Source organism: Ascaphus truei, chromosome 4 (genome assembly GCF_040206685.1).
Source record: "Ascaphus truei isolate aAscTru1 chromosome 4, aAscTru1.hap1, whole genome shotgun sequence".
Lineage (NCBI taxonomy): Eukaryota > Metazoa > Chordata > Amphibia > Anura > Ascaphidae > Ascaphus > Ascaphus truei.
The window spans coordinates 340091927-340106014 of NC_134486.1; the positions used below are offsets into that span (position 1 = coordinate 340091927).

Here is a 14088-nt window from a genome sequence, read left to right on the forward strand (position 1 = left end):
TGACTTCATAGCGCTGTGTCAGGCCAGCCACTTGACAGACGGACACCTTCTCTCTCTCCTCCTTTTTGGCAAGCTGTGTCTTGAGCTCAGCGATCTGTGCCTGCAGCACTGTGAGTTGTTGAGATGTGTGTTCAGCTGCTAGCTTTAGCTCTTCCTCCAGCGAGGCTCTGGTTATGCTCAGTGTGGCCTTCAGCTCCTCATGCTGTTCTTTGGGGACACACTGGGTACTCAAATAATCTTGCAGCATCTTTATTTTGTAGGCAGTCTGGAAACTTTCTTCCCGCAGAACTCGCTGCTTTTCTTCAACATTCACCCATTTCTCCTTGGTGTCCTGCAGATGTGTACGCAGTTCTCGCAGCTGACTCTGCAGCATATTTTCTGCTTGTGTGCGCCGCTCCAGGGAGACACGTTCTTCTTGCAGCACTCTCTCTGCATTCTGCAGTGCTGTCTGCACATCCAACTTTTCCTGGGCCAACTGTTTCTTCTCCTCTCCTAATTTATGGAGTTTCTTATCTCCTTCACTGACTTGGACATAGAGATTCTTGCACTCTTGGGTTACAGTTTCAAAACTGATATTTAACCATTCGAAGATTTCTCTCAATGAACATAGTTCTGTGTTGAAGTGGCAACTCTTCTCCTTAGAGGCTTCCAGCTCTGTAGTAAGCCTCTGAACCTCTTTCTGAGATGCTTCCAGTGCTGCGTCAACTTGAGCCATGAAAGTCTGGTACTGGGCAGAATCAGCGTAGGCCTTCTCCAGCTTACTTGACAAGATCAACCTGTCATTCTCCAACTGATATTTTTCTTTTTCCCAGTCACCCTCTGCTTTTTCCAGCGCTAATTGCATCCTTGACTTTTCTTCTATCAATAGTCTGTTCTCCTCTTCTGATTCATGGAGTCTTTTATCTCCTTCACTGGCTTGGACAGAGAAGTTCTTACTCATTTGATTTATAGTTTCAAACCTACTATTTAACTCTTCGGAGGCGTCTCTCATCGAACGTATCTCTGTTTTCAAGTAGCATCTCTCCTTCCGATCGACTTCCATTTCTTTTTTGAAGTAACAAATGTCCTCCTGGGAGACTTTAAGCTCTGTATTTAGCCTGTCAATTTCCTTCATAGAACTTTCCAGGAATTCGTTACTTTTAGAAGCGAGGTGCCGATTTTCAGCAGCATCAGCATATGCCTTCTCCAGCTCACCTGACATGACATCCAGGTCACTCTCCAACTGGTGCTTTTCTTTTTCCTGGAGAACACACTTAGCAATTGCTGAGGATAGACAACTCTGTAGTGCAGAATTAGCTTCTTGCTCCTTATCTAAACGTCCATAAAGACAATCAATCGCTTTCTGTGCAGCTTGAAGCGTCTGAGTAGGGGCATCTTTCTTCTCTTCCACTATTCTTGGGATACGTCTGTGAGTTGCCTTAAGTTGCAGCATATGTCTTTCATCAAATGCAGACTCTGAGGTTAAATTTTCATTCTTAATTCCTTTTGCAACTTCCACAGTAATGCCTCCCTTCTTTTTCTTCTTCTTCCTTGCTTTGAGAAGTTCTGAAGAATCAGTGGTACTGTGTTCACATTTACTGCTCAAGACTGTTTGAGTGGGAACCATAATTTCAGACATGGGGAAAACACACTTACCAAGAAACCAGTAAAGAGGAAATGTGTTTTTAAAACAGAAGCATTAGAATGAACAACAGGAATATTAGACACAGAGAGACACAAGATAGGAGAGCTGACCTTTTGAGACTAGCATCAGTCACAGAGATTTATAAATGCAAGGAAAAAATATAGACAGAGAAACCTGTAGTTATATCTGAAACTTTAGAAATCAGGCGTAGGGATATCATACAGACAGAGAGAACCTGCAGTTACATCTGAATCTTTAGGCATCAGGCGTAGGGATATCATACAGACAGAGAAAACATGCAGTTGAATCTGAAACTTTAGATATCAGGCATAGAAATATCATAGACAGCAGGAAACTAATACAGAGAAAACTTGTAGTTAGATCTGAAACTTTTGACATCGGACATAGGAATATCAGACAGAGAACCCTGCAGTCAAATCTGAAACCTTTGATATCAGGCGTAGGGATATCATATGTTGCAGAGAAACAAACTTTAGGGGAACTTGCAGGTAAACCTGAAAACTTAGAACCAATCATATGAAAAACTACAGATTGCAGGAAAAATCACAGTATGCAGTAACAAAATAATAGAAGCACTTTTGTCTTTTGAAATGGGAACCCTGTGAACAGCAGTGGTCCAACCAGTGATGCAGAGACAAGCCTTGTTCAGGAAATAAAAAGTCAGAGTCTAAAAAGGTGGCAACAGATACTGCAAGGGTAAACCCAGGCACTGCACAAAAAGAAAAATCTCAAAGAAAGCTGCAATAGTCTCTGCAGCAACAGTTCTATTCTCAGCAAAAATGTTTTTTCGTTATGAACGCAATAATTCTTGCAGAACACTTTAGCAAAAAAAACCTTCCCAACTGGGATTTTCCAAAAAAGAAACGAAAGTACTTATCTTCAACCATGCGGATGTGGTCTGCTGCAGCAGGCAGGAAAGGGTGCAGGCAGAAGAAGAATCTGTTCCAGCGAGATCCAGAAGTGGCCTTTGCTTTCTGTCACGGGAGACTCCTGTGGCGGGTAGGATCTCGGTGGCCGGAACAGCATGAACGTAGTAGGGGTAACAAGCAGGGTCCGAGGCAGGCGGCAGGTAGCAAAGTCAGGTAACAAGCAGGGGTCCGAGGCAGGCGGCAGGTAGCGAAGTCAGGTAACAAGCAGGGGTCCAAGGCAGGCGGCAGGTAGCGAAGTCAGGTAACAAGCAGGGGTCCGAGGCAGGCGGCAGGTAGCGAAGTCAGGTAACAAGCAGAGGTCGGCAACGAGGAGACTGGAACAGGACAGGCGGGGCAGGACAGGGACTGAGAACAGGGAGCAGGGACTGAGACCGGGGAGCAGGAACAAACAGGGACAAGCCAGATTACTAGCAAGGGCTTTTACTGTGAACAGACTCAGATACAGGTACAGGTACAGGAACAGATCAGGAATCAGAGGCATGAGCAATACTGAAGGAGTCTGACTTCAAGCAAAGGCAAAAGCAACAGACAGGAAGCAGAGCTATAAAGGACAGAGACAGGAGCAACAAGAATACAGACAGGCAGACAGAGGAACCCAGAGGAAACAGAAGACAGCAGCACACCCAGTGGACAAAGAAGAACTATGGCTAAGCAGGAGGTCTAGGCGATCCTGACACATGTATAAAGTTTTAGGTTAATAAATCAACTCCTGTAACAGGTTAAATAAAATGGAAATTAATCCTTTCCTCTGAGAGTAATATATACATAATTGTTCAAACCGCAAGCTATTCTTCAATTTACCCTCTGGGAGATTTAAGGAGGAGATAGAGTGTCAAAGTTGGAGATAATGGTAAAACTCAGTGTTGGCAAGTTTGAGTTGTGTGAATATTGGAGAAGGGTCTTAGAGTGCCCCCTTTAAACAAATTAAGGGGTCTGATGATGCCCGCCTCTCTCCGTGATTGAAAATTATCTGTCAGATACCACTTGGGAAATCAGCATTCCCAAGTAAGGACGTTAGTGCTGAAGGATAAACTGATAATTTGGTATTATCCACCCATCTGTCCCAAAAGTTTAAGGTGTGACTAATGGTGGGTAAATTTTGTATGAATTTGGGTCTGGCCTCCTTCTTTATCCATCACAAATTTTGGATTGGTAGAGGCGAAATCAGAGAATTCTCAATGTCCACCCAACTTTTGGTTCCTGGGGGCACCGTGCCATGGCTGCAGGTGTGATAGTTACTTTGCTGAAAAGTAATATAAAGGGTGGGGCTACAGTAGGTCTCGTTAGTTGAGCTTTGGAGGACACTCCAGAAGTTCGAGGATTTTTCTTATTCCACACACATTGATTAATTTGAAAAAAGTACAACGTATGGGGTAGCATATTCCTTTTAATTGTGGCGATACGACCTAACTATGATATTTAATATTTGTCCCATGAGGAAAGGTCCTTTTGTATAGATTGAAAAAGAGGGGAATAATTAACTTTATATCATTCAGGTGGATTTATAGTAATTTCAATCCAAAGATATTTGATGAATGTATCTTGCCATGTATAAGACAATTTTGAAGCTGTTGGATTTTATACAGGAATCCGAACGTCATGGCTTTTGATTTGGAAGTATTCATTTTAAAAACCTGATATTGCTCCAAAACATCTTAATATATTTTCCAAATTGGGTAGAGAATTGACAAACCTACAGTATATGTCAAATAGGCCAATTAGAGGTAAATGACTAGCTGGTCATCCTTACAGAATACCATGTTACCACCTCCTCTGCAAAATGTGGATAATTATTTAAGCGCAAAACATAATTCAGAAAAAATCAAGCCAAACATTTGTAACTTCATGAGCTTAGAATATGCAACCATAATTAAAGCTGGATTTATTACAACAATATTATGTAACATTTTCTCTTTGTAATTCACTTTTTAAAATACACTCAATAATATTTATTGTGTTAAGGAACAGACTGGGTGGTTCACTCACAGTACCTCTACTTGGCTTAATATTCTTTAATAATAAGAGAAAATAGAAATTCCAAATATCTTCCTTCCAGGTTTGGGAGGTGACAAAATCTCATCCAAAATGTAAAATATATATATATATATATTTTACATGATCATTTGCCTCTTGAACTGTTTTAAAAGAATACATTTTTATGAGCTCCAACATAGCTCTGAGACATTCATTTTATTTTGATTACCACACCTTTGTCATACTACTCTCCACACATGCATTCTTCGGGCACACTATTGCGCAACGCGTCTATTTCTATATACCCATAAAGGCACATGTACCTCACTACCCACACACATCCCATATAAAAATGAAATAGGCCATCCTAATGCCTCACATGCATGTATTCTTTGGATTGATCAGTTAATAAGTAAATCGAAATTAGTAGTTTTTTTAATACAATTTTCTCTTTTTTTAGGGTATCACTCACATACAGTATACACCGATATGCATATTCACAGAATACAAATGTACAGTACTCATTATCACTCACACAATCACGTTTGCACAAATGCAATTCATTTTTTTTAAATTTAAGATGGATTTACGTGTAACATCATTTAACTCATGATTGTTTGTATTTTTGACGGTATGCATTGTAAAGTTACACAGTTGTCTCTGCCTTGGGAAAAAATGGATTAGTTTGACTTCATTATGCTGCAAGTGGTAAGCCCATTAATCTTTCTAAGGCCCGTAACATAGTGGACGCGTGCACATGCGCAAACGCTCGTGCACGTGACGTACACTTTTTGTGTGTACAGTCCATGGTGCTGTGAGCAACAGACTTGGAAGGGTACTGTGTGTGTGTCGCTAGGTATCTCTCTCTCTCTCTGTTTTTGTCACTGGGAAGCAGTCACTGTGTGTGTGTGTGTGTCACTTGGAAGGTGTCAGTGTGTTTGTGTGTCACTGGATAACTGTGTCACTTTGAAGTGGTCTGTGTGTTTGTGTGTCACTGCGGAAGCTGTGTGTATATGTGTGTGTGTGCGTGTGTATATTATATAATATTTTAAAAATTAAAAAAAATGTTGCGAGAATAAATTATTTATTAACATTGTGCAACTTTGATATAGATATATATATATATATACATACATATATATACACACACACATAATACACATACATACACACGCACATACATACATACATACATATATATACACTCACACATATACACACATAGTACATATATACACATACATACAGACATACACACACATACATAGACACACACACACACACACATACACATACACACATACACATATACACACACATCATACATATATACACAAACACACATACATATAAACACATACATACAGTATATACACATACTCACACACATACATATATACACATACACACACACATACATATATACACATACACACACACACACACACACACACACACACACACACACACACACACACACACACACATACACACATACATACATTGCAGACTGAGCGGTAGTGGCACAAAAACATAATTCTCGCCGTCTTCCTCCCGATCGGCCAGCTCCATGCTCACCGCTGTGCGCGCGACCCTAGCATAGAATGGCTGGCTAACCACAGCCAATTATAAGTGCCGCGCAGTGCCGCGCGCGCACGGCGGACCAAGCGCGACCAGTATATTACGGGCCTTAGTGTAAAAAAGCATTGTACAGCCAAGGCCATTTAGTGAATAAAATCACTTCTAGATTGTAATACCTTTTGTTAGAGCAATATATAAGAATTATACACATATAATTTGACATAAGCTTTCAGAATTGTACTTGTTTTCTTAAAATTAACTTTTTTTCCACTTTAGAGAGCGCATTCTGTTTAATAGACCTCTACTGCACGTGGCTTCATATTCAATAGTAGTCCCCTACTGCTAAGATAAATGATATATGTGCAATCCAACATGGCTACAAATAATATATGGCTTATTTATTTATACCTTCTTTAGTTAAGATAACTTCAATTAGAACTACAAATCAACTATTTACAAGATGTAAAGTCTGATATATAAAATATAAGCCCTAGTTATAGTGAAGAAAGTAATTATCAAACATGTCTTGTTCAAGCTGACATTAATTCTGTTCTTTAACTGTTAACTTTCTTAGTTTTCTCTTGCTTCTGCTGCTCTTTTGTCACTGGAAACATCTTAAACCAATTTAAAGTGCTACACCTGAATAAACATGTTGTATAAGTGTTTATGTATTGAAGTGGGTCAGTTCAAGGTATGGTATTTGGCTGGAACTCCTAATTTCTCTTTTTACAGCAATAGGGCTGTCAGAAGGAGGAAGTCTGAGCTGAATTAATACATTTGTTACAGTGGAAGTAGAATAAAAACTATTCTAACCACAAATCAAACTGCCTCTTTCATTTATGCCAGTGATAGGGCTTTTCTTAGAAATATAGACTCTGGCATGGAGCCACTGTAAGTTTGAATTTTAAAGGAAAACCTATATGGTTATTTGTTTAAGGCTTACTTCCATGATTACTTGTAGGTTAATTCTCTAGTAAAAGTTTGTTTAATATTTTAATAGTGTTTCACATTTGGGATGCAGATGCCCACTTTTAGTCTTTGTAGCTATTTTCCATTGTTTTGCTATGTCAATATAAGTGCTAAGGTTGTTTGCATTGTTGAACAAATTTTTCCAATGTGTTTCTGAACAATCATTGAGGACACTGATACTGCCCAGATGGGCACATATTTTTCGCCATGTACCTTCACATTTAAAGGACCTCTGTGTCCCCTTCCTGTCTTGGACAGCTGCACAGCTTCACATGACACTGTCTACATTTCATGTGGACACACAAAGTTAGTTAAGCTGCCAAAAAAGGAGACCAGGTTTATTTGTAGAAATGTCACTGATGCAATCTTAGTGACCTGTTTTGCTTTCTTTTCTTCTCTCAAGAGCAACACTTGTAATGCAACAAGATGAATACATAGTCATAGCTGGATACGTTTTCCTTTCAATAAAAAACATTGATACCTTTGGGAACAACATTGATTCAAGTCTTCTACAGTATATCTACTTTACATGTTAAGACTGCATTAAATCCCTTTACATTGACTTACATTAAATATTAGAAAGTAGTAAATTAAACAAATTTAAGTAAATATATATTTGGATAAAACATGTGCATTAAGGATAACAGTACAATAAAGCTAACTTTGTAAACACAACAACATTCTTCAACCAAGAAGAAAAAATACAACAAAATGCTTTGATTAATTAACATTGATGGAATTTCAAACTACCTCGCCTCATGTTAGATTCAGTAAAGTAAGATAATTTATCCACCAATTAATATAGGCTGGATTAGTCATTAGTAAAGTGGAAGTGAAGGGACAGCCTCAGAAGACTAGTTAAAAAAGATATGCTGCACTGGATGAGCTAACCAACATAATACTTTCCCCATTTACAGTATGTCAATCAATATTGACTATTAACAAACCCTTGGATAATTGAGTCTGATGGATTATAATGAATAATTTCAATAACTTCACTCAGTATACATATAAGATAAAACAACAGTAGTTATTCACATGCTATTAATTACATTCTTTAATAACAGAGCAATTTCAGAATATATTGCATTGTTTTAAAGGAAAAGTCTAAGCCATTGATTTGATTTGCAAAGTTGTTTTTTCCCAGAGGATTTAAGCAGGGGTCTTCAGAGCTGAACCCAATTAATCTCAGCTCTGGAGAACCCCTGCTTCTGGCGATACTTACCTCCATTGTAGGTGCTGATAGCTGCCCCGGCTGAGCTAGCTGAGCTTTAAAGTTTAAAGCTCCCAGATCACATGGGCTGCATCAATGATGTCACTGCTTCCTATTGGCCCACAGGGCGTGAGAGCTTTGAACAGTGGCCATTACGTAATCCCTGGTATCCAAGCAGAGAGACTACCAGCACCTACTATGGAGGTAAGTATCTTCGGAAGCAGAGGGTCACCAGAGCTGAAATGAATGAGGTTCAGCTCCGGAGACACCCTGCTTCAATGCTGTATAATAAAATAAATAAAAAGCTTTGCCAAAAAATGACCGCTTTGCTTTTTGCTTTAATCTTCCACACTTGGCTAGAGGTATTTCTAGTTTTTCCACAAAATATACTGGTGGATTGAATTGACACAACCCTGCTTCATTATTTGAAAAATCTCATATGTCAGCAATCAATTCTTCCCCCAACTGCTCCAAAAACACCCTCCAAATCACTAACTGACAGAAGGGGAGCAACAAAAAAAAAAAGCACTGTACATTGATGCAAGAGTGGCACATACTTACAATTTTGCAATTTTAATATATTTTTTAGCAATGCTACAACTTTTTTTCCAATTTTGATGCTTTATAAATGTGAATGTGAGGGGGAGAGACACCAGAGATGGAGGGGGCGAGAGATGGCTGGAGGTGGGGGCAAGAGACAGGGGGCTACGGTTGTGGTTCCACAGAATTTCACAATCGAATTCTGGGGTTCCTTAACCAAAAAAAGGCTGGAGAAACAACTGTGCTAAGCACTCAAACATTAATTGATAAATCATGCATAAATCACATGCAAGCAGTTCATTGCCCCAAAACTTGTTGAATCAAATAGGTTTGCAAACTGGGTTAAATTCGGGGGTGGCAAATTTGTAGGGTACGACCCAAAACAAATGGACCTCTATGTGCATTTTACTAGGGATTCACGATTTTTTGGTCGAATTTTACAAATTAGCCAACATTTTCTGATATTTGTTTCCCAAAAGTTTGATTGAAAATGGAAACCTTTGCAAAAAAAGTTCCCTCAAGTTAATTTCTCTTACTTCAGAGACTAATTACGACACAAACTCATAGATGTGCACCATTTAGCTTTATAAACTGCAATTTTTGTAAAATTCTGGCAAAAGTATAGAATGTTTTGCTATTCTGGTAAACATTTTGCTCCTCAGACTTTTTTGAGCAATGTGAATTCTCACAAATATTTTGCAAAACACTAAATATAAGAAAAAAACGCAAAAAATGTTATGACGCAGATTTGAAGAAATTCACACAACTTTACTTTTGAATAACTTTACCAGACTGGAGATATATGAAAGGAGGTATGAGAAAATAAAGATATAAAAATAATGTAAAGATTGTCAGGGGTTACAGTAAGAATAAAGTCCACTACACACATACCACAACTTTGTCATCATCCCCAGAAAAAACACTGGACCTCAATTAGTTTCATCCACTATCACTCTGGTTATTATGAGTCCCCTACAAGTGGATCCTGTAATGGGGCTTGAAAATTCAGTTCTTCTACTTCATTAAACATACTTTGTGGTGCCTTCTACATTTAAGTTCATGATAAAGGGGTTGTTTTACATCTATATATATATGGTTTATATGTTGGCAGCTTTATTTATATGTATTTCTTATTTTAAAGGTCGGAGTGTCAGTGTCAAGTCAGCTGGCCTCATTGGAAGACACGGGCCTCAATCAAAGCAACCTTTTCTGGTTGCTTTCTTCAAAGCAAGTGAAGTACTGCTCCGTTCAGTTAGAGCAGCCAATGCAAAAAGGAAAAAGCAAGAGCGCAATAAATCTACTACTCAGCATGATTCCTCTAGGATGCCTAGTATTGGAGGTAAGACATAAGATTTACACTTCAGTGTGCATCAAGAAGACTCTCTCAACACCATACAAAGTGTGTGTGATAAACTAATTATACTTTAGCATCTAAATCCTGTGTTAGAAACTTTAAGGTTTGAAAAATGTTTGATGCAAAGAAAACTATTTTATATAAATATATCACATTATAATACGCACACGATCTAACCTCTCCATGACTGACACTTCCCAAACTGTAATCTGGTATCAATGTGATGCCAACATTGCATTGATTTATGGACTGTATAGAATCACACTATGGGGGCCAAATGAAACAGATACCATTGAATGAATGCCCACAATGACTTTGCTCTTGAAAAGACAATAAATGGTTCTGAAAACAGGATGCAGAGAAATGTTTCATTATTAACAAACACACTTGTTTTCATTAAGATACACTATGAAGTTAAATAATATGCAGCAGAATAATTCATTCTTTGAAGTGAATAATAGCTCAGGTGCATTTTTAAACCCCAGAACTCTAAGCAGACAGTCTAAGCAGTAAGTACCTATTTTGTCTTTGTTTGTTTGATATTGCTGCATAATTGCAGTGCTTTGACTTTTAAAGCTATAGAGTTGTACAATACAACAAATTGGAATTTTGACCACTGAAATGTTTGATTATACTGTCCAATGGTACCACTCTACTAGTCCAAACTGCCTGAATCTAACAATTAGTCTTGTAACCCTACTGTATAGCCTGAATTATATTAAATATTTTAAGTTCTGAAACAAATGTAAAATATTATAAATCATTTGTTGCAGTCATTTAAAAATAAAAATTAAGGGGCATGTCACAAAAAAGATCGAACAGGGACACAAATCTTCATATGCAAACATATATTTGTATTGGACATAAATGTTTAAAAATCATCTCACAATAGAAAAAAATCCTTGTCATACAGTTTATCAATACAGATGAGAAAAAATGTACAAACAACACAAAAATACCAAAAGCACAACGTAATATATAATATACTAATATACTGTACCTGCTGACCGTAGTGCAAAAGATGTTTCGGGGAAAAACACCCTTTACCAATAGTCATTTTAATCTAACTTCAACTCGACTCCAGTCAAGATAATACTGTAGTACTCAAACAAAAAGAAATATATACCAATGTCATATTCTATCAAAAGCCCATATTTACTTAGCGGTACCATGCCATAAAACACCTCATGGTCCATCTATTTGACAAAATATACTCATCTGGTTAGATGCAATATATTTTTTAAACTAACCAAAATGTAAGATTGTCCAAATTCTGCCATAGGAAAATGCTTACAGATTGATTTCAACTTGTTTTGCTATTTTATATAGTTGAGGTCAGCAATTCGACAACAAAATATCTTTACATAACACTACATGGCTACATTTAAAACTGTCTGTAAGCCTGTATTAAAAGTGTAATGTTTCAAAGTTTCCACACAACTATCTTACTTTCATGCAATTTTTTACACCGGTTAATGGCACTCATGACCTGTATGACTTTTGGTCACCATGAATCAATCTCTTCCCAACAAGGGACATAACGCTTTATTGTTATTATAAAAGGGGGAGAGGGAGTAGGTGATATGATACCTTTTATTGGCCCAACAAGTAGTTGATATGTTACAAGCTTTCAAACCTCTCAGGGTCCTTCATTGGGTAATGGTAGAGGGTTTACTTGTAACATCATCTACTTGTTGGTCCAATAAAAGGTATCATACCACATACTCCCTCTCCTTCCTTTGTTACTACATGGAAGAAAGGACCAACATGGCTACCAACCCTTCTTTGCTTGTTATAATATATTCCTGGATGATACTGTTTGAATTGTGTATTTGAATGACACAGAATTTATACAACGACAAGAAATAAGGCACCTTTGCACTGGTTTGGGCATTACAATTTATGTATATGTATGTATATTTTTATTTATATAGCACCAAAAGTGTACTCAGCACTTCACAAAGTATACAGTACAGGGATTATAATAATACAATAAGCACAGCAAATTAGACAATAGGAAAGGATATCCCTGCCCTGGAGAGCTTAAAATCTAAGTGGTATGTTGGGAGACTTACAGAGAAAGCAGGTAGGGAATATGTGCTGTAGATGGCAGTTTGCCCACAATGGTTGGTAGGAGTGGGTGGGGAACAGAAGCCATGAGTGCAGGCTATTGGGATGCTTGATTTGTGAGGCGAGTTTAAAGATTAGTCAGTATTAAATCAGATAGGTTAACACTATTATCAGGGGAAGAGGTGGCAGGGAGGCAAAGGTGAGAGCTGGTGTGTATATGGCTGGGTCCAGGATTAGGAGAGATATCCTCAGCAGCAAGAAGGAGTAGCTAAATGGTGTGCATAGAGGATTTGTGGGGTGCTTTTTATTGAGGGGTAAAGAAGTTGTTGGGAGAGAGGTGAATAAATAATGGTGCAGTGTATGGGCACAGGCATAGGTGGAAGGGCGGAGAGATGAATAAATGAGGATAGGAGGGGAGTGGGGAAGTTTGAGAGAACAGAAAAGTTTATATAGGACTGAGGAAACACAAACAGAAAAAGCAAGAGGCAGGGCATAGTGAGATGCAGGAGAGACTTCACAGGTATTGGAGGATAGGAAGTATTCAAATTATCAGAGCATTTAGAAAAAGTCAAGTTCTCACAGTTGCAGAGTTGTTATTGTTGTTGTAGTGCAGAGTCCAGATCTTCATTTATTCTTTCATTTATGTTATCTCTAACATACATTATTAACGCCAACGACACTTTATATGTGACACTTAAGATGTTACACACAGCCATATGGCACAGCCAAGATAGACTCAAAGATACTCAGTCACTTTAATAATTAAGGGAGGGCTCTGCCTATGTTAGTCAGATGTACCAAGCAGTTATTAATTAGATTTAAGTTCTGTTGTAATGGGGTTAAGTTGATAGAAGAATTCTAGTCAGACGTACCTGTGTTAAGAAATGAATCAGAATGTATTCCAAGTATTCAGTATGCATCCATGTTTAAGGATATTAAAAGATATAGAAAACATCCAGAGATGATAACTCCAGTATTAACTCCACAGACCCTTTATATGTGACACTTAAAATGTTACACACACAAGGCAATACAACACAATACTGTATATTATTTACTTACTAATATTCAATGTTAAAAGTGAAACCAAAAAAGCACAATGGGGATAATGAGATTAATCATCATTAGTCAGTTTGTGTGGAACAAAAAAATAATTATATATATTTAAGTCCTTGCCATGGTTTATTCTCTAAACAAAAAATACAAAACTTAATTGGACTTAACATTAAAATGCTGTGCTCAATAACGCACAAAAAAATGTGTTAAATAACAAGTGTGTTATTTCCTTAACCATTGTTTTCAATAGCACCACTATTAAATGGCAAGCCAGCATTAACACAATACATCATGTTAACAGGTGCAATAACGTCTGCTACATATGTAATTATCCTGCAATCTCTACACAAACCAAATAACAAAAGGAAAAAAACCATCTGCCAACTGTTTTAAATGCAGATTCATTGTTGATCTAAAAAGTCTTATTACAAAAGATATTACTAGGTAACAATCTGCAAAAACACTTCTAAGCATTTGGCCACTATGGAGACAGGCCCACAAAAAATGTAAATATGATTTTTTTAATGGTGTTAATCAACTATATTTAACCCCACTAACATGCAATTGCAATTAGTATACAGCAGGTTTTCATTTTAAAAGCTCAACATTGTAACGTTTTAGAAAAGCTATAGTGCAATATGTGTACTCTATATGTATAGGAGAGGGGCAATACTGGATTTGGTAATATCAAAAAATGTAGATGTAATGACAAATATTCAAGTTCAAACCATATTACTTTGGTTCAACAAAGATGTTA

At 37.6% G+C, this 14088-nt stretch overlaps 1 protein-coding gene across 2 annotated transcripts in view; it reads left to right on the top strand.

The window, feature by feature from the left end:
• The window catches only part of BMP5 (bone morphogenetic protein 5), a 177239-nt gene that overhangs the window by 142329 nt on the left and 20822 nt on the right, over window positions 1-14088 (top strand). For both annotated transcript variants that reach the window (XM_075598158.1, XM_075598157.1), the window contains exon 4: window positions 9993-10190. In XM_075598158.1, coding sequence (XP_075454273.1) covers window positions 9993-10190 — 198 coding nt within the window. The remainder of the gene's footprint in view (window positions 1-9992; window positions 10191-14088) is intronic.